Source organism: Stegodyphus dumicola, chromosome 1 (genome assembly GCF_044657685.1).
Source record: "Stegodyphus dumicola isolate Sdum_Otavi_A_Nest chromosome 1, ASM4465768v1".
In the NCBI taxonomy this organism is placed as follows: Eukaryota; Metazoa; Arthropoda; class Arachnida; order Araneae; family Eresidae; genus Stegodyphus; species Stegodyphus dumicola.
Window position 1 is genome coordinate 212694022 of NC_140768.1, and position 25622 is coordinate 212719643.

General features: G+C 31.5%; 1 protein-coding gene across 3 annotated transcripts in view; it reads left to right on the forward strand.

The window, feature by feature from the left end:
- Positions 1-25622, forward strand: part of LOC118196992 (uncharacterized) — a 443070-nt gene that overhangs the window by 69264 nt on the left and 348184 nt on the right. For all 3 annotated transcript variants that reach the window (XM_085825207.1, XM_085825216.1, XM_085825217.1), the window contains exon 2: positions 1915-2142. In XM_085825207.1, the coding sequence (XP_085681333.1) occupies positions 2021-2142 (122 nt within the window). In that variant the 5' untranslated portion in view covers positions 1915-2020. The remainder of the gene's footprint in view (positions 1-1914; positions 2143-25622) is intronic.

The following is a 25622-nucleotide window of genomic DNA, read 5'->3' on the forward strand; positions in this document are numbered from 1 at the left end:
AAAACGCCCATGCAGCCAGCCTGTTCGTCTGGAAAGGTCCAAACTACCAGTGTTCATCCTCACTCGGTGATCTCAAAATTTTCTCAGAAATACTAACCACATTCAGAGATGGTCATTTTAAAAAAGGTGGCCGTCGAGAGTAGTTTTACTGATGTTTTATGGGAATATGAACCAATTTCGCTTAAAACATTATCCATGAAGGCCATCCGTTCGCTTAGACAGAGAGTCCATGAGTGCTTTACTATAATACAAATAACATAATGATACAAAAATTCAATCCCGTTTGTATCTCGCATCCGGTTGTATCTATCTAGATTTAATAATTACTATAACTTACACTGATTAACTGGCTTTTGGCACTTAAGCCATTAGCCGTTTGTAATTTATATTTGTATTGTTACTTATTTTTATTATTATTATTATACTGTAATTTTTAGCATCAGACTAGTGTTTGAAGCTGATAAGATTTATTGAAATTATTGGTAATGTATAGCTAGTGGGCTGTGCAATCCAAATCTCTCCCCCCCCCATTGCTGTATGTGATAATCAGTATGTGCTGATACGAAAATACTAGGCTTTAATTATAAATTAATGCCATTTTAATGCTTAATTTGAAAAAGTATGTCATTGAAAGAATACAGTTATTATCAATCCAATAGGTTTTCATCTGATTGTTTAAATGCCTGAATTTGAGATAATATCAATCCTTTTCTTTTCTTTGTTTGATTCACAGTATCACAACTGTAGAGTCATTACGTTAAATCGATGTTGAAATGTAAAAAATGTGCAATTCCCTCGCCGGGATCGGAGCTCCGGACTTACCGAATACACGTCGATCTGTTTTCAGTTATACCACAAAAACGAATGCAAAAAGGAGAGCAAAAATATTTTATACATTCTCTCTTTTAAAGGGTAACTGGGGATTGGGGAACCCAGTTACCAAATCCTGATAATGACGAATTATCTTACACCACCTTTTAATTCGGGCTCCACTTGTAGAGTCTTACAAAATTTTTCGATGTCTGGAAACTGAAGAAATCCGCAATACCTTCACCAGGATTCGAACTCGGACCACTCGAATAGGTGTCGAGCGTATTTCCAGTTACACTACGATGGCATGCGGCAATTCAGTAGAAAATACCTTAAACGGTATTACATTATACGGAATAACGATATTTCTCCCATGTGAGCTTGTAATTAATAATCTGCACAACAATCCGATAGATAATTTGAAGGCTTCGTTTCCACATCGGACAGCAGCACAGTCTGATTTTCTCAATGGTATTTCTGGCCCACCAGTGGTGGAGCGGTAAAATCACTGAACACTGGTAGTTCGGTCTGTGATCCATATATCAAATAATAGCTGTTAAAAATCTAATACAATATATAAAAATAATATTTCATATTGTAAAGTGTTAAAATTTTTAAGTTTTCCTTCTATTATTTTAATTTTTCATCTCTTTACTGAAATTTTCCGTTATTAGAACCATTTTTAGTTTGACGAGTTTTTAGTTGAACACAAATGAAAAATAAACAGTGTACCATCTCAAAGATGACTATTCACGATTCGAGATGTGTTTTGTCTTTTTTTTTTCTGGACGAAAGGCCGTCTAAAGACGCTCTTCTTAGAAAGGTGATTTTCTTTCACATTCATTCAGCTATCGATGTTTAACCATTTTTTATTCATGGTGTCAGAAATATTGGTAATTTTTAAAGCTTAAGAAGAAGGTAGTCTTAAGAAGGTGGTCGCCGCAATATAATTTTCATTTTATTTAACACTATAAAAAAATTAAAACAGTTTTTTTTTTTGTTGTTGTTGTTTATTTGATAGTGTTTTTGCTGGAAACGTTAATTTTAGTTTAATAATACTATAAATCTTCAAAATTTTACGATTATTTTTCTTTCTCTTTACAGAATTCTTAACTGGACTTGCGTTTAAAGTAAGTGAGTGTGCTTTGAACTGTCAGTTGGGCGCTAAGAGACATTTTTGTCATCCGCTTTGCGGCTTGAACCTCGAAGCATGATGATGCAGGATGATATGTATGGCGCCTTGTCTATGGCTGGCAGCCATATGGCTATGATGGACTTGGGTCATCTAGGGCATCATCAAACAAACATGGACCAAGAATCCAAAAAGAAACGTAAGTTTTCCAATGATTATTTATATAATGAAAAATATTCTCTTATTTATTTTACTAAGAATTTCTGAATTAAAAATTATCTATAAATCTGGATTAAAAGAAAAGTGCCCTTCGATTGTATTTTAAAAATTCGATTTCGTTTCAACAAGAGCCCTTTTAATAATTAGCAACATATTTAAGGTAGCAAAATTAGTGTAGAAAGTGTTCAAAAAAGGCAAAATCTGATTTAAATTACCATAAAACCTTTAGCATAAATGATATAGGTATGCAGTTTATTTTACGGTAAACAAAAACTCATTAAGTTTATTCATAACCATATGGACACAATTTTCAATGAATAGTTGTCGTTGCAATTTTGCTCTTTAAGATCGAAATGTCTGCAACAGGAATGGCATAAACCTCGCCCTTTCCATATAAAAATATTCACAAGGGCATTTGCAGTTCTAATGTTACGAATTTTGTATATAGATGGGTGACTTTAGTGAAATTATACGTGAAATTGTATTTTTCTGTATAATGTAACACGAAAATCATGGAAGAAATGACGCTCTGCCGGAAAAATAAGAATACAGGGACAAGTCTATTTAATGTTGGGCAAACGGCTATCTCGCTAATTTGGCGAAGTATCGCCAAGCTGGCAATGGTTTCCGCTACTAATTTTTATCGCCAAAAATAGCGAGAAGTCGCCATACTTGGCGACCATTTGGAGACAATTTGGAACGGTTCCTGTGTAACTGCGATGAATATTGTAATTGAATAACTGTATTTGATTCCTATGTTAGTTGTAATCGTATCATATGCCTTCCAGTGATTTCGAGAAGCAGAAAATAAAAGAGGTTTCTCGGCAGCTGGAGATAAACTATATAAGTCCGGAGACAGCCACAGTTTTTCGGTAGTTGTTGATATTTCAGAGCGACTTTGAAGTACTGAGATATCCGTAAGAGCTTCCTCTTAAAAGAGAGAAAAAAAATTCTTTTTATTGTTATGCAAATCAATGTCATAATTTTAGAATTCTTAGAAAAAAAACAAAAGTACGAAAATGAGCACTGATTTAAAACATTACCTTCAATAGACCAAAATGTTTCCGAAGCAGCACATAGATATACAACAGATGTTAATTTTTAACTCTCTGAGCGGCATGACCGTCTTTAGCCGGTAATGCGATTTTTTTCTAGCTTGCTGTATATTAGCTTATAAATATTTATAAGATATTATTTATAAGATATTTTGCCTTTTTAACTTCTTTAATAAAGCGTTATCTTAATGAACGTAAGTTTATTAAAACTAAGACTAAAATAAGTAATTGTACAAATTTAGCTAATAAATATTGCTTAAATACAAATCTTTATGACAGATCCAAAAACCCGCGCCGCTCAGAGGGTTAAAACAATTAACAGTTCCTCAAATCGAAACGTAAATAAAAAACAAATATTTCTGAAACAAGAAATATGACAATATAGTGATAAGCATATCATGATAGGCTTTGCACATAGCCTATTTGTGTGCTCTTACATACCTTAAAATGCTCCTAAATTATTATACTCATACAATACTAAGATAGCGTAATTTCTATGGAGAAAAGGTACAGCAGTATAATAGTTATTATATCCTATTGCTTAGGATAAACAAACAAAATGGCGTAAGTAATATTTGTGAAGTATGCTCACATTCAGCACAGTACTAACCATTGCAGATTATTAAGGTATATTAATCCATGAATGAATCTCATAAAAAATATAAAGTAATGTATTGCCATATTTGTATGCAACACTGGTGTGACTCATTTTGTCGCGATATTCCCCTTATTGGAGTGGTGAACAGAACAGATTTCTGAATGTCTTGAAATACGTTTGCATTTGACTTTATAATTAAAAGACATACTTTTCTTTATTTCTTCTGTTTTAACGCAATAATTATTTTGCCAGGAACTCGTTTTCTTCGACACGTGACTGATAAATTTAAGATTAAAAATGAGGTTTAGAATTCTATTGCGCAAGCGCAAAGCTTTGGTTCTTTCAATCTCCTTTCTCGCGTCAATAATTATCCAAGCTCCGTGACGGGCTATCATTGGCGGAGAACCGATTAATGATTTTATCTCTCTAATTCTTAGTAAAGTGCTACACGAAAATCGTGTCATTAATCGCGTGATACATCAAGTATATATATCTTAATCAGTTTATTACAGCCAGCAGGTAATGCAGTATGTTTTAACAGAGTTTCCAAGCTATGCATTGTGACTTCTAGTTCGTGATGCCGTACACTATTGAAGGACACTGAAGTTGTTTTCAGTTCGTATATCTATTTTATAATTGTGAGACTGTTTATTAAATACCGCTGTTGCTAATCCTCTTGATTTGAACATAATCCAGATAAGGCTCATGAATTTTATATGGTCAAGAAAGAAGGGGTAGCGCCTGTCATAGCGGAACACCTTGCAGAGGACCTGCTCCAAGGGTCTTCTAGCCCTCCTGTCTTATTAATAAACTTCTGATGAGATTTTCGGATTCTTTTGAACATAATCTAGATCAGGGGCATGAATTTTTTTATAGCCAAGAAGGATGGGTAGCTCCTATCTTTGCAGAACACATTGTAGAGGGGCAGATCCTAGGGTCCTTTAGACCTCCTCTCTTATTAATAATCTTCTGACGGGACTTTCAGATGGCCAGTATTTTAGGCGTTCACAATCCGCAATAACACTATATACAAAAATTAAGTATTATATTTTAAAACATACATGCTTTCTTCAGGATTATAAACCCATACCCAGCATTATTTCACTCTGCACCACTAACCACGGTACTGACCACCAACACATATTAAAGACTTGTGTTCACATTAATCGAAAATTGCTTTTTTAGCGGAAATATCTGACAAAACTATAAAGCTTTAAAATCTTCGACTGAGTTTTCAACAACATACATATGTGGCCCTGACAAGACACTGTGCCTCGAACAAATGGATACAATAATTAGACCCTGGTGAGACAAGATTTGAGGTGGCTATCTTAAAAACGAATTTCAAATGCGCTTGAACGATATGAATTAACTTTCAAAAGCTGATGAAACTCTACGTTCTGATTTCAAGCTGCTAATATAAGAAATTGCCAATATTTGAAAACGTAATAACTATTCCATTGATTCTCTGATTTAACTGACCATAGAGTTTGACTATTGATTAAAACTATTTTCCCCCTCAATGTAAACATATTCCAGTCAATTCACTCTCGCCTGAAGATTTCAAATACTCCCGAAATTTTTTAATATATTTTATTTACAAATCTTTTAATATATTTAAAATGTAAAAAAATCCTGTGAAAATGTGTATATGGGGGAAGAATCATCAGTTTGGTTTATTTAATTATGACAAAGCATTCGAGGGCTATCTGTCTAAGGAAAGGGATGCCTTCATGGAGGCACATTCTAAGAGAAAATAGCTCGTATACACGTTACACATGGAGAACACTCATGCAGCCAGCATGTTCGCAGGAATTTGAACTGCAAGCCGAACTATCAGTATTCAGCAACTTTTCGATCGCGGGGTGAGTCTGAAAGTATCTGACGTTAAAATCTTGGAGGACAAGGAAAATCATACTAAAAATTGAATATTGTTTAATTTTAAAACATGATCATATATCCAAAAATCAAGTAGAATATAACAGAAATAAAACAAAGAATATAATCTAATGCGCGTATTATAACTGTTGGATGGGATTCAAAGTATATCCCACTGATTTGGTTTAATCGAAATATATCATAAAATATATTTTCAAACGAACAAAATTCTTTTTTGCAAAAACTTCAGACCTTATCAGGAAAAGAAAAATAGGCTTAAAAAGAGTGGTAGTTAAATGAATTTTAATGAAGAAAGGAAATTATAAACTTAAAATTTTAATTTAATTAAAACGTTAGCTAAATTAAAATTGTTTTTCTCAATTACTATCCATAGTTAGAATGACTATTAACAATTACGTATTAATACCTGAGTATGGAATTAATCTTATCCTTGAAACTTGCCCTGTAAAAATTTTTCATAGTTATACGTGACCGTGTAACCTACCACATTGTAAGAAATTAAAGACATTACCCTCGTGTACTTACTTTTGTCTTGTTACGGCTAGCATACCGATGAAACACATTGAAGTCCCGTACTAGACTCCAAGGAGAAGTACACAGTTTATTTTCTACTGCTGCTTAATAAATAAGCTTATGCTGGATCTATATTATATGAACATGAATGCATCCAAAAAGTAAAAAGTTGAATTATTTTATCTCAGTGATCCCTTGAGTATTACGTTTCTAAATTTAAAGTAAATTTACCTACTTACGTTTCCTGTCATCTTTTAAGATCGTTTTTGTAACAAAATATAAATTTATACTCTTTCATCATCAACCAAATGCTCTTCACTGAAGTACTTATTTACCACTGTTATTAGGGTTAGCATAATTCAAGCCATTTATTCACATGCAGCTTCTTTACTAAACATTATGAAAGTAGTAAAAGAAAAAATTAATTCAAAAATTAATCAACCTTCTTGGAAACAAGTGCTTAATCTTAAGTCCGGTTAATAGCCGCGAGTGAATTATTAACCGTTCTGCACCATTGTACTTCTCTTTACTGACTAGTTCTTCCATTTCAAGAGAATTAATAAAAACTGAAAATTCTCATCAATAGTATCTCCTTAACTTTTGATCACTGGTAGGCTAGCAACTCTGTGCAGAGATATAGAGGCTTCATGTGTTATTTAAATCTTCATATTTTGTATGTTGATGATCTGCAGCTTTAGTACCCTGGAATTAGAAATTTGTAATTAGGCAACTTTATAAAATCAGTACACCGCTGCGTATGTTAGCAGTTTACAACGAAATCTAGAACAAGAAATTGTCACATGAGCGAATAGATAATAAATAATACTGTAAGCAAAAATTATGGAAAAGCGCAATCTAATAATAAAACTAGAGTTGAAATATGTAGAAAAATAGAAGAGAATAATATTTTGAAACATGATTAAAAAAAGTGGTGATTTTTTTTAAAGTAATGAAATATTTTATTTAATTACTTTAAAAAAAAATCACCACTTTTTTTAATCTATTAAAAAATATTTTATTTAATTCATCATTGCACTAAAACAAAAGACTGAGCTTTGCTTTATTGCTCTTCGCTAAATATAAATGTTACTTTATTTATGACGGTGAAAGGTTAGCGATAATGTCCTCTGTAGAATAGGCAATAAAAAGGAAGGCATCTTTGCTGCACAGTGATGTTAATTTAACATTGCAGCAAGATGAATTTTCCTGGCGTGCTACCCAGCTGCCCATTACTCATTAGTCAAATATAACATTATGTTCACGCACCAAATATTCCGAGGCTTTCTTTGTAAATAAACTAAACATTTTATTCCCTTAGCTGTTAGAGCTCTATCACGACATCCACATTCGTGAGAAGGATGTGCTTATAATACAAGCAAAACTATTGTAAATACAAATACTCGTTTAAAGGCGCTGATGATACACATATTGCCCAATTAATATAGACATATTGAGTGTTGAAATTGTGCCTACGTAAGTAATGAAAGTCATTGTTTTTGGATTTAGTTTCATTCACCTTTTGCAGGTTTGTAATTAATCTCCTTTTTAAGTGAAGGTGAATGGAATTCTAGAGGAGTCCTTGCATATATATAACATTCTATATATAGGTCACAAGGCAAAATGCTTCAGAAGTTTATTCACAAATTATAAACAACAAACAAGCAATATTTTTTTTAAAAAAGCTATCTCAAGCAAATAGTAATTAATATAAATTAATTTAGATTATTTGGATGTTGCGAAGTACACAAGGGTTTTCTGCCTAAGAGGTGGAGTATCTTCGTTTAGAATTTACTAAGGAAAACTGGATAGCCAGTTAGCCGGTTCGCCGGGGTTCGATCCTGAGACGAAATAGCAGCGTTCAGCAGCCTTAACCACTCGGCAATTAAATGTTATTTTCAAATGTGTAAATGAACAGTTTTATGAATTTAGTCGATAGAATTATCTGTAAAACAGGAAACAGAACAGAAATAAATGAAGTTAAATTTAGAAATAATGTTGCTTACAAATACTGGGAATGATTTGAGAAAGAAACTAAGGTAAATAAGTGAGCAAGTAAAAAAATAATAAATACGCAAGAAGGAAGAAAAAACAGAAAAGTTCAACCATGTGGTATTCTTGGAATGTTGTATGGTATGTTGCATTCTTGCAAGAAGCAAATACCAGCTTTCTATTTAACTTTATTTTTTTCAGAGCAAAATCTAGCACAATTAATTATCAAGAATGCCGATCATTCAACTCATAATTTCATTCAAGCAGAATTATCACACAGATATTCATAATACATAGTTTTGCTAACAAAAGTCAGCACTGAACAGGGAAATACCAAGATTGTTTTGATGGTTCTCCGATTCCATATATAATGCCACTTCAGGTACGAGTGTTTTGTCTTATTTATGCTCATATATTAATATTTATTAATTCATTAATTTTACATTAATGAAAAAATTGTTTAACATATGTTAATTGCTACCTACACTGCATTTTAATACTTTTATGAAAGGTGATGAAAATGAAAAAATAAATGATAAAATCAGCAGAATATTCACATAATCTTAGACGGTAATTAATAGGCACTAATCACTGCCTACATTCACAAAAGTCCTAAATTTAGAAGATCTGCAAATTATTCTGTACCTTATAATGTACTTGCATAAGGGATAATGGATTGAATGCCCACAGAACTGAAGATAGCTTAAAAATTATCTTAACTAAAGAAAACACTCTACAGTTAAATTGTACGGCTCATCTCAGTATGACAGAGCACAATCAGTATTTATCACTTTTATCTATTGAAAACGCTTAACAGAAAGCAATGCAAAATGCATATTAAAAAACGAAGCTCGCAAGGTGATCTAACGCTGAATAAAAGCTGAGAACTGATGTGATACACTCTCGGTCTATAGTTATTTTTCCAGGCAGCCAAGAAATTTCTAATACTTTTCCTTTCTTAAAATTACTGTAAAGCATATTTGGTTGCAGTTCCATATGAGGGCCGGATACGGTTACAGTTAAATACAAAGATCAATTACAGTTGTTCAATTATAGTTACAAAATTACTGGTTTATGATTAAACAATATCAAAATTTGGTTTGAAACTAAATCACTGAGTGTTACATATAGAATGTGATCGTGATTGTTTCAAGTTCTTTGAGTAGAAGATATCCTGTTTTTTAAGTAAAATTATTTTCCTTTTCCAATGAAAATTAAGTCTAAAGCTAAATCTTTGGAAAACTGAGATCTTCGGATTTTCGTCTGTTAGGAGAAATGCGCATGCTTATATAAAAATAAAATAGGAGTGTCACTGAATTTTCTCGTCACTACAAAAGGGTAGATTTAGAAAATAAAGGAAATTTCTAAAGGCGTTGGTTCATTACCTTACTCTTACTTTTTAAAAGTTGTATAAGTTATAAGAAAACTCTTTTTTAACCGTATACTGCTTACAGTAAATGATTTGTTACTCAGGTTTTATATTAATGCATTACAAGATTTTACATTTCATTTAAGTATTGGTAAAGTTTTACTGTTCCTAATGAGTAGGATTTTCTTAATGTGTATGTGGATATTTAATTGCATTTTCCTCAACAACGCTTGGGAGTAATTTAATAATATGTCGCATAAATATGCTTTAAAAAAAAAAAAAAAAAAAAAAAAAAAAAAAAACCTAACTGAAAGTTAATTAAAATTATTTAGTGGTAAATGTATGTAAAGTGATAATTGTACTACAGAATGATTCATGACGTTTCTGTGTATACTGACAAGGGTAGATAAAGTGAACTTCAGGTTTTCCCACTGATAGTAAATCTGGAGCCGACAAGACTCTGTTAAGACTCATTTTTAGGTAAATAAATTGCCTTCTACCACACATTTTCTAAACATTTGTTGGGAATTCTGGGTAAATAACTTGAATTCGGTAAAGGTTATATCCTCATTTGGGTAAAACCTTAAATATTCTACAGTGAAAAATGCTTATTTCATATTTAGTTGTTAATACTAAGAAAATAGTTCTAAGATAGTTATTCTATACGTTGGAAATACTGCAGGGAAAGTAAAATGATTTAGATGGTCTTTGGAGTTTTTCTCTCAGAAAAAGTAATATTTAGCAAATTACAGTTCTCAAAAATGCATAGAAATTTCCTATAATGCAAAACATAACACTTACAATTATAAGAAAACATAACACTTATTTGGTTGTAATTTTTTATTGAAAATGAGTTATTCCTTATTAAATGTGTATTAGTAAGGAATATTTAACTACTATGATGAGTATTATACGAAGAAATTTCTGTATTTGTGATGAAGAAGGTTAAAATATTCGAAATTATAGTGGAGATTTGGGTAAAATGTCTCTTACTCTTTCTCTCTTTGGTTCCTTCTGTAAGTATAGGTATATTGGCAATGATATATGTTGTGTAAAATACTTCACAAGATTTCGTTCATAAGAAAATTAATTGGTAAATAAATTAATGCAAACTGACATTTGCGAAAAGAATATTTTAGTCTAAGATATTAAAAAATAGAGTATGTATGAAATTGTCTAGTGAATTAAGTTGGAACTGGACTAAATTAAAAAAAAAAAAATATGTTAACATTATGTGTTAGAAATAAATGCCTATCAATAAAACAAACTTCCAAGAGATGAAATTTAACATATGGGTAAAATCGATGGTCATTCATCTCTTAGTCGATAGTGGAAATGTTTATCTTAGAAATTTCTTTTATACATGTAACGTCAAATTTCATCAATTTCACATGAAAGCCGTTCATGAAGGCAGAAATATCCGTACTTAGTGTAGGAAAAAGGTAATAAAGTGAAAATTTGCATAGTCGAGACATTTAAAGTGACGTAGAATGCATTCAGTTAGTACAAAATACTGAATTAAAAGGTACTTAGCGTTCAAAATAATAAGAATTTTGTATGAGTACATGAAAGAATATGGTTCTAAAATTATGGATGAAAGTCGAGATTTTATTCTAAAAATTCGGAATCTGTCAAACTAACTTAATGAGAATCAAGATTGAAAACTGAACACTGGTAACATTGAAGAGTTCAAAAACATATATTCAGATATAAAGGGTATTAAGAATTAAAAGGAAATACCAGAATACGTAGGAAATGTTAAAGTTTGAAAATGCGAATGAAGTTAATAATGAAATAAAATAGTAGGATAAGTAATGGTAAACGTACTACAGAATGATAAATTGTAGAATTGCTAAATTAAAATAGTAGTATAAAATATGGACTAAGTAGGGGCTATTCAACGAATGGGATATGAAGAACAGTTAAAGTTTGTAAAATAAAATGCTTAATTGAAATCTATCTCTATGTTTAAGAAATTTAAGCATGTTAACTTAGCTGAAATAGTAAAAATCAAAAGCGTAATTACAATCAAAAATTATAAAACAGAGTTAAAATTTAGAGTATGTTGGAAAATAGAAAGAAAACCAGTGCCAGAAAAGTATAAAAATTACATCTAAAATTAACTAAAGTTCATGCGTATGGTAGGAAAATGTAATAAACAAGTTCAAAATTAGAGTACTGTAAAATTTACGAAGGTATAAAATGTAAACAAGTTAAAATTAAATGAAGCTCTTATACATGGTAAGAAAATAGAGGAATTAAGATAAAATTAAGAGCCTGTTTGAAATTAGGATGGTTAAAACGTGTGAACTTCGTTACAAATTAAATGAAAGTCATGTGAAAATATAACAAATTAGTTTAAATTCTTAGTATGTTGGAAACTAAAAAATGATAAAAATAGAAAAAGGAGTTAAAATTTACATCTAGAAATTAAATAAGTCAGGTATATGGTAGGAAAATGTAATAAGCAATTTCGAAATTTAGAGTACTTTAAAAATTACGAAGGTTTAAAATGTAAGAAACAAGTTAAAAATTACATCTAAAATGAAATAAAGTTAATCTATATGGTCAGAAAATATAGGAATTAAACTAAAATTAAAAGTATATTTGAAATTATGAAGGTTAAAATGTATAAGACAAGCTAAAAATGTAACATCTAAAATAAAGTAAAGGTCATCTATATGATCAAAATGCATGAAATAAGTTATAATACAGAGTATGTTGAAGATAGCTAACTTTAAAAAGAGCAAAAAAAGTTACAAATTGCATCTAACATTGAATAAAATAACACATAAAAAACGCGTGTTTTAATAATTACACTTGTAAACTATAACAGATAAGTTAAAAGTATTGATTAAAAGGAATTCTGGGTAGAATAAATTTAATACTAAAAATGAGTAATGTAATTAAGATTACGGAAAGTAAATCTGGTATTATGAACAGAAGATTTAGGAAATAAGGTAAAATTCTGAGTATATAGGGAAGTCTTAAAAAAATTTACATCTAAAATTAAGGCCTTCTGAATTAATCATTAAATTCGAAAATAATCGTCGTTAAGGGTACCTAGAAAATAACGATCACATACTTAGTAAAATAGCTGGAATACAAAGGAAAATATAAAGTCTAAACATGGATTAACAAAGAACCTCCGGAAAATCAATGAAAGATAATCTCTTATCAAAGTGTGACGTCATCTTATCCACTAAATCAAGAATCCCGAAACATTCCTACTTATCTGTTGGGCCTCCGCTTGCACCGCCTCTGAATTTGCACCGCGTACTCCGCCTGCGAGCTTGCACCGCGTACTCCGCCTGCGAACTTGCACCGCGCACCGCCTCCTGTCCCTGAACCCCCCGTTACACACTACTTATATATATATATATATATACAAAATTCGTAACAATATAAATAAATTATTAATAATTATATACATAATTTTCCAGAAGTTAGATTATTTATATCTGTATAATAAACCCCCTTATAGAAATGAACACGAGGGTCTTAAAAATTTCTTTTGTGATAAATGTGAATTTAGGTTGTGATTAAATACAAGCACAATATAATTTTTAAAGCATTTTTAAATATAAGTATATTCAGTCTAATCCCCAGCAAAATTTATAAATAAATATAGTGATGTGTGTGTATTTTATATATTTACATTTACATTTAGTATATATATGTGTGTGTGTGTGTGTGTGTGATTATGGCAAAGCCTCGAGGGCTATAATTAGGCAGAAAGCCTCGAGGGCTATCTGCCTAAGGGGAGGGATGCCTTCGTGGAGGACTTTCTAAGGGAAACTAGCTCGTATACACGTTACACATGGGGAAAACCACGAAAACGCCCATGCAGCCAGCCCGTTCGCGGGATTCGAACCTCGGACCGAACTACCAGTGTTCAGCGACTTTACCGTTCGGCCGCTGGGGGGGGGCCTATATATATGCACATATTCATATTTAGTATTTTTGAATTATTAATTTTTTATACCCCTAAGGGGGAAATTTTTTGATACCATGCAATTAAAATAATGAAATAAAGCGTTCAAATACACTTTGTACGGAGGTTACAGTAACTGAATTCGATTCTTTACCTACTTATATCTATTTAAATTAGTATTTTGGGAACATGAATACCTTAGGGAAATTAGTAAATGGGAAAAATCTGTAATTCTAAGGCCTACTTGCAGTCTGTCATTTTAATCATAATTACAATTAGAACATTTCATTCAGTAACGTTTGGCCTCTGGCTTGACGAAGTACGAGCTCGAAACATTTTTAATTCTTTACAATTTTCTAGTTTTTTCATCAGTTTTGGTTTAAGGTTTTACAAGTTTCCAAAATCTTTAAAATAAGTTTAATTTTTGGGGGATTCAGATTTAATTATTTTTATGAAAATATATTAGTTTTATTTTTATCTTCAGTTAGATATTTCATGTATTTTAATGTCATCACCAGTTCTTTTCCACCTTGGTGTTTGGAAATAGCAAATTTATTTACATAATTACGATTTAATTGGAACTACTTTAGCACTTGACTAAATTATTTTTAAATGCAATAAAAAATTTTGCATATATATATATATATATATATATATATATATATATATATATATATAAAGAAATTGAAACTGCATTTAAGTCCTTTCGCATTCATACAAAAAGTTTCAAATACAATAATTTAATAATTATAATAATTAATTTAATTGCAATAATTATATATATATACTATTATACGCTTAGACTTATTTATACTAATATTCTTCAGAAAATTTTAAAAAATGCACTAACACACTTATTTTAATGATCTAATATCAGAAATATTTCTTTACTTACAAGAAATTTCTCATTAATGTAGTATCTGTGACTAAATTCCATATTCTTTTCGAAATAATTCTTTGCTTTATTTTAACAATAACTGAAAATGCATCTTTTGAAATACGTATCTTAGAACCATACGCTTTCCTTTTCAAAACTAAATACATAGAAACAATTATTCCAATTTACATCATTATCATATTTAAATAACCTTGTTTAAATGTCTACTACCTGAATACCGCATCTTCAACGGAGCTAAGCTAATTATCAATGACCCAAAGCAAAGGATAAAATTTCCATAAGTTTAATGAACGGAAAGTGATACTGTCTACATTCTAAATCAGCATACCATCATCAAATATATTTTTGAAGGAAGTTATTACTCAACAGATCCAAAAATTACTTAGATAGAAAGAAAAAAAAAAAAAAAAGAGCAAACCAAAGTTCTTATATGCATTAGGTACAAGGTAGCTGGCAGCACGTACAGCATCTAAGAGCTTATTTCGACCAACTGTCGGCCTCATTTCCGCCCTCCAGCCCCCTTGTGACTTTTGACCCCCCGATAGAGATACCTCCGATTGCCATATGTCAGTCCCTGTCCCCATCTCCCTTCAATATCTCCCGTTTTACCCAACATGAAACTCTCTACGTTACCAGAGTCGTTGGAAATTACTCTGCTGTGGTTTTTGATTCCGGATGCGAATAAGTGATACTGGAATTGGAAATGATAGCTCTTCCTGTTACGTTGTTGTACTGTAATTTAATACTATCATAAGGGATGTAAATATTATAGACGAGCGCATCATGTTAAAAAGAAATATGAAGTCGTTGCGGTCTGCGTATTGTATAATGTTATAAAATTTTATTATTATTAGTTACATGGCATTAAAAAACTATCGCAAGCAATATTTTTATAATTATACATTATATTTATATAAGAAAACGGCCTACCAGCGGACAACTAGTAAAGTCGCTGAATACTGGTAGTTCGGTAGGAGGTTCGAATCCCAGCGAAAGAGCTGGCTGCACGGGCGTTTTCATGGTTTTCTCCGTCTGTAATGTGTATACCAGCCAGTTTCCCTTAAAAAGTCCTCCACGAAGGTATCTCTTCCGTAAGACAGGTAGCTCTCGAGCGCTTTCCTATTACCCCACCAACCAAACGAACAATATATAAGAAAACAATTATATTCTGTAATTGAAGAATATAATATATGGCGTCGGTCTTTCCAAACGGTTGTTTATTTTTATTTTCTTTCTTTTTTCTTTTTTTCCTTTTTTTTTTTTTTTTTTTTTTTTTTAAACCCCAAAGAGTGTTAGACTAGAAGGGCTATTAATTTCGTTTTGGCATTTTGCTTTAAATCACTATAAACGGCATATCACTTTTCAAATTGCTGCCACCAAATATTATCGCTCTGTGTTATAATTAAAGAAATTAAATAATGAAGAATCTGCATAAAGGTATGTAGGTTTCTTGCATTGTGATAAAACAACGGTACCTAGATCCATCAAATTTTGAATAAAGTAATCTTCAACCGAATATGGGCATCTGGGAAAAAAAAAAAAAAAATTATCTCCAGCGCACGAGACTCTGTATCGGAAATTCTAAAGATATGCTCATTTTAAAATTATGTTGTGATAGTGCTGTTGAAGTGAATTTTTTTCAAGTGCGAATAAAATGATATCTATTTATATAAAGAAGAAAGTCTGCGTGCTTGTTCTATAATAACTCACCACTACTGTAGCTATCGTCGCCAAACTTTCTACGATTCTTTTCGGGGTCCTGAAAAAGGTCGACGTCCACTTTTTCAAAAAAAAAAAAAAAAAAAAAAAAAAAGTAGCTAAAATCAAAGATATTAATTATACACTCGGAAAAACTGTAATTTTCGCCCTCTTTTTCTGAATTGCATCAGTCTCGCAAGCTGGAGATAAAAATCTGCATTATTTCGAAAGTTGTTGCCACTGCTCGCTTTCAAATTCTAAAGTTTGTTAATAAAAAATTTCTAAGTTTTACGATGATTAAAAAAATAGCATTATTTTTTCGCCCTCATTTTTCCGAGTGGCAACAGTCTCGCGCGTTGGAGATAAAAATGCTTTATTTCGAAAAAAAGTCTTGCTGCTGCTCGCTTTCAAATCGTAGAGTTTGTTAATTTTACAAAATCTTTTTCTCTCTCTCTATACATATAAGGAAAATGTGTTTGTTTGTTTGTTCGCTTTATTGATTTCTGATTAATTATAATCAATTTTTTGGTACATTTAATAGACTAAAATTCAATATAAGGCAAATTGTTGGACGGAATTTGAGCTTTTACGATCATTTGATTAGAAAGACGAAAATCATTACAAACTGCGTGCTATTGTTGCTGATATAATGAAAGAGAATTAGTTTATTTTTCTATAGAAATTTTTTATGTGGTTTCCATATCACATCAGACTGAAAAACGTATGACTATGAATCGTATCTTTTGTATCGTTATTAGAGAAGGATTACAGCATTATCGTTCTCTCTGTTGTTAAGTTCATTACTCTCAATCTAACTTAACTGCCATCGAGTACTTCCGCTAATTTAATAAATAAAGGTAACACACAAAACGTTAAAAAAAAGTCCCTTTGGAAGTAATGTAAAATCTGAAAGCCTTCAGATTTTTTTTTTTTTTTTTTTACATTGATAAGGAATACACTACTCTGTTTTGTAAACACAAATAACAGATTAATAAAATAAACTAAAAAGTATTAATATGTACGTATTTTAATTCGCGCAATTTTTTAGTCTGGTATGTAATGGACTATTTTAATTTGAAAGATAAATTAATGTTATCGAGCCACCACTGACTTAGTGAACAAGACCGTTGAATACTGGTAGTTCGCTTTGGGTCAAACATCCTTGAATGAGTTAGCTTCTTGAGTTTTCGGGATTTTCCCTACCAGTAATATAAATAGGAGCCAGTTTCTATTGGAAAGACTCCCACGAATGTATCCTTTCTGCCTAGGAAATAGTTTTAGCTTGCTTGCTACAATTAAATAATTCGATCTTATGATAAATTAAAGGGCGCGTCACCAGAAAATGGACATCACGCTCAGAAATTTCAAATTATGAAGCCGTGAGAAGGATTAATGCTGTGTTGTTTATACATACTTTATTGTTATTATAATGAAAATTATTAATAATTTGCATAATGTTTATAAATTTATTTTTAAATAGCTCTTTTTTATTTTTATTTCATAGTAATGAAGAATGTACGGTACTCTTCCGTTTTGCCGGCACAGGCGATAAAGTCGCTAATAATGGTACAACTGATGCCAAACGGAATATCCTCGATGGTAAACTTTTACGCCTCATTTTCAAAACAAGTCGCAACTTTCTTTCAATACTGTCTTACAATTACATAGAATGTTTACCAGATAGTTCAATTTTATGCCATTCGCGTTAAGTCAATTAGGATGTAGCCACAACGCTTACCCGAAGCCGAAAATGTAGAAAAGGCAAAGTTAAGGATTAAATTCATCAATTCTAATGACAATGCACTAGCCAAAGAATCCTTAGAGATTCTTTGGCTAGTGCATTGTCATTAGAATTGATGAATTTAATCCTTAACTAGCGAAGTAAAGCACTGCGAAGTAAAGCACTAGCGAAGTAAAGCACTGCGGTTTTACATAATTTCTGAGTAAGCTATTCGTACGAATTGAAATAATTCATGCATTTAAAATTTTATTCCAAATTAAGATTTAACTTGAAATTAATGTAAATAATTACTGAGAGAATTAGATTTTTGTAACGTAGTTTACATGAGATGAGATCACTTGGGGTCACGTGATATGAACCGGCGAATCAGGATGTTGAACCATGAAAGCATAGTAAATTCTTAAATTAATGTCTTTTTACAAATTTATTGTCTTTATTTATTGGATTTTTACAAAATTTTAAACGATATTAAAATATTTATGATTCAAAATAAAAATTTTTAGACTTAACATTTATTATTATTTTTTTTATGTGCATACTGTATTTTGTCGCCAATAAAGTCTGCTTGGCGAGATTTGCGCCGGCGAAACGGAAAAGTACCGAATGTACTTCTCTAATCCCCCTTTTTTTAATAAAAATCTGAAAAAATAATAAAATTTGAAAGGTTTCAGATTTAACGGTCATTCAAAAGAGTTAAGGTTTTTTATGCTCTCACTGAGCTCGCAGTCTACCAGTCTGCTGTTATACTCACTTTTTTTTTTTTTTTTTTTTTCGTCATTTAGCTTTCCTATATGCACCATTTTCTTCGCCCTTACCCTATATACAGTTCAAAAGCAAAATTACAGAAATTTTAAAAGCAGCATAGCAGTATTTAGAATTCCTGATGCAGCCTTAAGTGTTGCCATATATATTTCTGTTACTTTCTGCCTTTCCTCAGGACTATATTTTCGTATTATTATTTTCATCAAAGTCTAGTTTTCTTATTAAGACGCTTTTACTACTTTATTTATCAAATATCACGTTCTTGGCGCTTACGTCACATAAAATTCCTAAGTACTGCACATTAAAGAAAAAAATACATATTGATAAAATTACGTCTATAATATAAAAATATGCTCTTTCTACAAACGTTATAATTTTTTTAATAAAGTATTTCGAATACAGTTTTTAGAAAGCAATGCTTAGTTATCGAAGAAAATTCTTCATTGCTTGAATTAATATTTAATAAGCTAACTTTTATACATAAAACACAATCTTCGAAAAGATGAATGCAGTAAAGTATTCTTTTATTATTATATATTCAAAAGTTTTTATTTATTTATTTACGTTCTAATATTAAAAGCAGAACCATTTTTTTAATGAGAAAAATTAAATACGAATTTTATTCAAACTACCAACGCCTTTCCTTGATTCAGAAATATATCTTCAACAGTATGAATGGGAACAGACAAACAAACCTCAGACTACGTTACTAAAGCAAAACAAAAACAAAGTAAAAAATAAAAACAAACAAACAAAACGCATTGATGCCATCTCAGAAGTACTAAAGATACTATATTTTAACACTTAATACAACGAAGACCCTGTCAGACAAGTGAACACAATGAGACAATCTGCTTATCTTGTCCTGATCTACAGTCCTGAATAGGATGGGGCGAAGGTCAACCCTATCATAAACGAAACGCGTGTCAACCCATTCAAGAATAGAAGTGGGGGGGGGAGTTGTATTAAATTGCTCTCCACAACACCGCGGGATCGCCCTAACGTCTATGAATGGCCTTAACTCGTTTGATTCGTTCATTCATACAAGAGACGTGTGCCTTCTGCACGAACAATCATCAGCAGACGGGGGTGTTAGGGAAGGGAATTTTACAGCCCCCCCTACATGAAGGGAACCGCAGAAATGATCGCCATGATGTTTCCCGTACCTGCAGTAATTGGCCAGGTAAAGAAACATACTGAAATATGTTATTTATAGGTCGGATTTCATGAAGGAAACAAAAATATACATACATTTTTAGTGTGTGCTATTTAGAATATCCGAAATGGGATGAGTTGATTTTGAAAGCTGGCATACTGCACTGTTAATGGCTTTGATCTTGTAATAAAACCACATACTGGTAGCGCTAAAAATTTGGAATACTGCTGTTGTGATTATTTAATAGATTTGCTGTTGTTGTTGTTACTTATGCTCACTTGTCTGACCGTAACATCGGCAAAAGCCCACGAAATACCTCGTGACAAGAAGCGCTAGTTTTATGCCCGTCGGTGGCAACAGCCTTCAGCACCTTACAGATGGCAGTTTCATAGATTTTCTCATGATTAATAAAATGATGTGTTACAAACAGAAGTTTTAAATAAATTAGTCAATTTTAAATAAATTAATTAATGACTTTTTAAAATTAATAATATTTATTGTCTATTTACGCACTCAAAATACATCTTGAAATTTTTATGGTTTATCTTCATAGGGCAGTAAGGTATCACAATGAGGTCTTGTCTTTTTGTTATTTTTCTTCCAAACTTTTATAATTTATAGTTTAATGACCTGAACTGGAATTCCTTCTGCAGTTCCATGAAGATCTGATTGGTTTGGTTTGGTTTATTTGATTATGGTAAGGCACTTAAAGGCTATCAGCTCAAGGAGAAGGATGCCTTCGGGGAAGAATTTCTAAGGGAAACTGGCTCGTATACAAGTTACACAACGCCCATGCAGCGAACCCGTTCGTTGGGATTCGAATCCTGGGCCGATTTGCCAGTGTTCAGCTACTTTATCGCTCTTTTGCTCGAGCGCCCGATGAGGATTGTTAAGTTTGAGAATTCGTATGAATGGCATATAATCTGCAAACTTCTTGCAGTGTTCAACAAACTACACAAGGCTAGAGCTATATCTATGAGGACAAATTCATACTCATAACGAATTTGAAGCTTCGATTGTGAATCTAATGCAGATAATAGTTAATCGTACAGATATCGTTACGATTATACTCGTAGTTATCGTGGACTACTAATGAGTTCTTCATAAAATCTGAAATTTCGTGGACTACCTGGTGCGCTGATAAGTAGTAACTGTGATCAGTAGTAACAGTGGACCATAAGACAGACAGCTGTCACATATGAAGCTTTTAACTTGCTGCCTGCTTGATGGAAATGATCAAAGAGCGGATAGCATTTATAGCATCAGCTTTTTTAAAATAAGGCAATACCATTTCTTGAAGAGGCGCAGAATCGGTAAACCAATTAGGTCCTGTGCAGCGTTTCGTTTTCTTATAAAGAGCTTCATTATTATTACGTCTACTTACGCTGGTAAGCATCATTCATCTCTAATATGATGTAATGTGTTATTTGGACTTTCGGAATTCTTAGTAATAGGCAGATATAAAATATTTTAATTTCACAACGATTACACAACGCTCATCTAGTCATAAGATATCAGGCGATATTTGGTAAGCGCCTACATACTACGAAACATTGGTGTAACATCCAAACTTCTTCATCAAGTTCTTTGCCGTATTTGCCAAATTTACCCATTATGTTTTAAGTACAAATATTTGCACATTATTTTACAAATACAGTGGTAATGTTAATTTTATAAAATTTTAATATACATTATTTGTATTATGGTTTTATTAAGAAAGTAATAAATGATAGTATTTTTGACTTTAAAAGCCTATATCGTTTAAGTCTTTTTCTTTTCCCATGTCATGGTTAAGCTATTACATCATTAATCCTCCACACGGATTGGCTAGTTGACTGTTCTGGGTACATATACTTCTTATAAAACTTTTTATTTTATTTTTAATTATATAACTACTTTATATAATTTATAATATGCTTGACCAACTTATACAACTTATATCAACGATATAATAAAATTAATTTCTAACATTACATTATACATCATTACAATAATCAGTAATTTTGTAGTATGCGATCTACCGCTCTTAATTATTGAGTTATTTTTTAGATGGCGTCACTAAAACGCTGTTTTTAAATTCGAACATGCAATAAAATGACGAAAAAAAGAAGGGATTAAAACAACAACTAGTTTCAATGTTACCATCTAAAAATTAAATAGCGAATTAAAGGCGGTAGATTGCATACTATATGATTAGTGAACAATTATTTGGAGTTCACAAACACCCAAGCGGATGAAACTGTTAAACTCGGTAGTTTGAACCAGGGTCTACTCCCAGTAGACAAGCAGACTACTTGGGCATTTTGAATTTCTTCCCCTTTCTTCAAACATAACTTGAATATCAACCAGCTTTATTTGGGAAATATCCCCCAAGGCATTCCTTCCTACAAACAGAGAGCCCTAATGGTGGCCGTAATTTTATGAATCTGAAACCGAGAATCATTAGTGCGCTGTTTAGGAAAAAAAAAAAAAAAAAAAAACTGCAATGAAAAAAAAAAAAAAAAAAAAAAAAAAAAAGAGAATCTACAAGAACTTTGCACATTTGATTTTTAATTTATTTTAATTTATTCATTTAATTTTTAAATATATTAAGAACTTGTCAAATTTAGGTTTAATATAATATGGTCTTTTTACCATAAAAACAAGTTTTTCATTCCTATATTTAAAAATTCATTGTAATTTTTTTCCTTCGCTTTAAATTGGCGGATAGTCCCTATCTATAACTTAAAAACCAAATAGCAGCTTCTGCTGGATTTCGGTTACAATTACAGTTATAACAACACACGAAAAGAAGGTGAAAGGAATACGAAGGGATTTCTGGTTCTTCCCCCCCTTTTTTTTTTCTTTTCTTTTTGTTATTCTGCAGCATCACACTTCACAGATGGCAGACGTACCGCTTTAACGGAAGGAACTAATCAATGAATCCCCGTTCATCATCAGAAAAGAAAAATCGAGTCTTTAAACGACAAAGCAGAAACGTTCGAAACCACGCGCTCCGAGAGAAATAAATAAATAATTATGATATCGGCACCGTCTCTTCAATAATTATCACAAAAGAACTTCAGCAATTTTTAACTTCGTTCCATATGTTCTCTCACAGAACAGAATACTGTAAAGGCCCTTATTTTCGCGAGGCTTTAATTTTCTCGATTTTCGCGAGCCCGTCGTAATCGCGAAAATTTAAGCCTTGCGAAATACTTTTTTTTTTTTAAACTTTCTCAACTTTACTTAGGTACTTTTGAAATTTTTCGGTTCTGTTTATATAAAATTCGCGAAATCACCAATATATTCAATTTCGCGAAAATAAGGGTCTTTACAGTACTTCAAATTCCAGTTTTTTTAAAAAAAAAAGAATTTAGAATTAAAAAGTGCAAAAGAGAGAGAAAAAGAAAAAAGAAATACATATATAGATATAAATATAAATAAAAAATGTGATGAAATTATAAAAATATTTCGTTTATCTTCTTTAATAAAAAAGTTAACTACTGCTGCCAACTCATAAAACTAAATATCGGTCGTTGAAAATAAATATTTATTTAGAAAAATATTATCTAAAACGCTACTGCGAAATTTCTCAATTTGAAGCGAAGAAGAGCTAGTATTTTAAAGTTTCATTCACTGAGGTATTAGTAGGCGTACAAGTTGAAGAAAGCTACCATTCGTAATTAATAAATTATTCATTCATTATTATTTTCCAGTAAATAAATTTTAAGTCTTTTAAAAACTTCCGTAACCTATGACTAAAAATTCTACATCAATACAAAAGTCACCCATATATGTGCCTTTTAATTCATACGTAGAATCAGCAAAAGGCTGACTTAATTTTTAAAGTTTTTGAATTTCTTCATTTAGCTTTCAATTGGAGAGTTTTCAGAAGATTCACGCATTTCGGAAACAAGATTATTTTTATGCATTATTTCTTAGCGAGAAAATTAAGTGTTTTAAAGACTTTGAGACATACAGTTTTGGCAATAATGCTCACTACCAGTTTCCTTACACAGTTGTATGATGAGTTAGAATTGTACAATTTAATGTACCTTGTACCTTTATAAATATTTAAGAGTTTCATTCATGTATTTTAGAATGCAATGATTGCTATAAATACAAAGACCAGTTACTAGAAAAATTAAGAATATATTGTTTAAAATAAGTGCATAGCTACGACTTGAATAATTAAGCTATTTTTATTATTATTAAATAATTGCTCAGATCCTCCCGTAGTGTTCATTTTTGATGAAATAACCATAAAGCAAAACTCCTCTTTTCCCCTCCCCCTGTCGTTTGGCTTTGCCGTTTTACGCACCTAGTTTTAAGCAGAAAATTCCAAATCTTTAATTTCAAACCAACTAATTCTTGGTACTAGTAACTGCTAGCGCAAAAATTTGCTCTGGTGTTAAACCTAAAGTTGCTCTTGGAACTTGGATATAAACTGTTGTATTCTTCTTATGCCAATAGCAGCAAAAATCAATTGTTTAAGAATTAAATGATGCACTAGAAATTGAAAAGGAATAGAAAGCCTTCCGTTATTCGATCCTTTCATTATACTGCTAGTTTGTTGTTTTAGATACTTGTCTGTCTTGACATTTCGTTACATTACGTGGTAAGTCATAACTGTTGAAATTATATTGTCTGAACCTGGCTATGGCGGTTACAAGTGCAATAAAACATCTTCCTCTCCGTTTTGCAAATTGGCCAGTCCTGTAGAACAATGAAAGTGTCAATCATTCGGAAAAGTTAAACGACGGGCCCAAAAAAGTGCCTCCTGTTTCACCAGTTCCCGAGTTCCAATTTCTGTAAAATTTGTGTTGAATTGGAAAGCTCACTTTTTCTTTGATTTCGCAATAGTCAGTCTACCTTTATGTACCTCATTTCCATCAAATACTCTTCAAATAAAATTTATCACCTTTTGAAGCGAGCAGGAGAATAATCGTAAATTCTTAAATGTCCAGATTTCCTCCATCATAAAATTTCTTGAGCGGTCAGACCTGCTCTTCGTTATCAGGAACATCAATCATTTTGTAACTCCTCCTCCTCGATGATTCAGATTATGTTTGGATTCGTCGTCGAAGACATTCTTTCTCCAGCAGGCGGGGTCAGGAATGTCGCGACGTCATTAGAGGTAACCAATAGTGAGGTACAACAGACTGCAATTCTTGAATGTTTGAAATTCTTTTTTATGTGTTGCTCAAAAACTGGTTTTTCAGAGAACTTCTTACGCTCTGCTATTCCTACTAACAATCAAAATTTTTCGTAACACAAACAATGCAAAACTCGAAACGAAACAGAAAATATTCATATAACACACCATTAACTCTCAGAATAAAATGTAAATTGTCAGTATTCCCTTACTGATATTAAGTAATCAAATTAATCTTTTGAATCCATAAACACGACTAATGCAAATATACAGCTAAGTTCATTATAAATCTGTTACAAAGAAGCTAATTACTAATTGTATTCAATCGCCTAAGTGTATTATAAAGAACATTCCGTAAATGATTTGTCAGATGTGCTATTATTATCTACTGTTTAGTTAAATTTCGAGATATGCATTAACTTGTACAAGATTATATTCGATAATGATAAGAAACGTCGCCCCCCCCGCCCAAAAAGAGAGAGAGAAAGGGGGGAAAAAAGAAAGAAGGAAAGAACAAGCCTAGATTCAAATTATTTAAGTAGTTTTATCGCATTGACTTTCTTTGACGAGATATTTTAGGTGGATTAAAATTTTGTCAGTAGTTTTATCGCATTATAGTTATTTGATGAGAAATTTTAAAGAACGTAGTACACCTTGCATATATTAATAAATAAAGAAATAAAATCTGAAAGCTTTCAAATTTTTTATTACG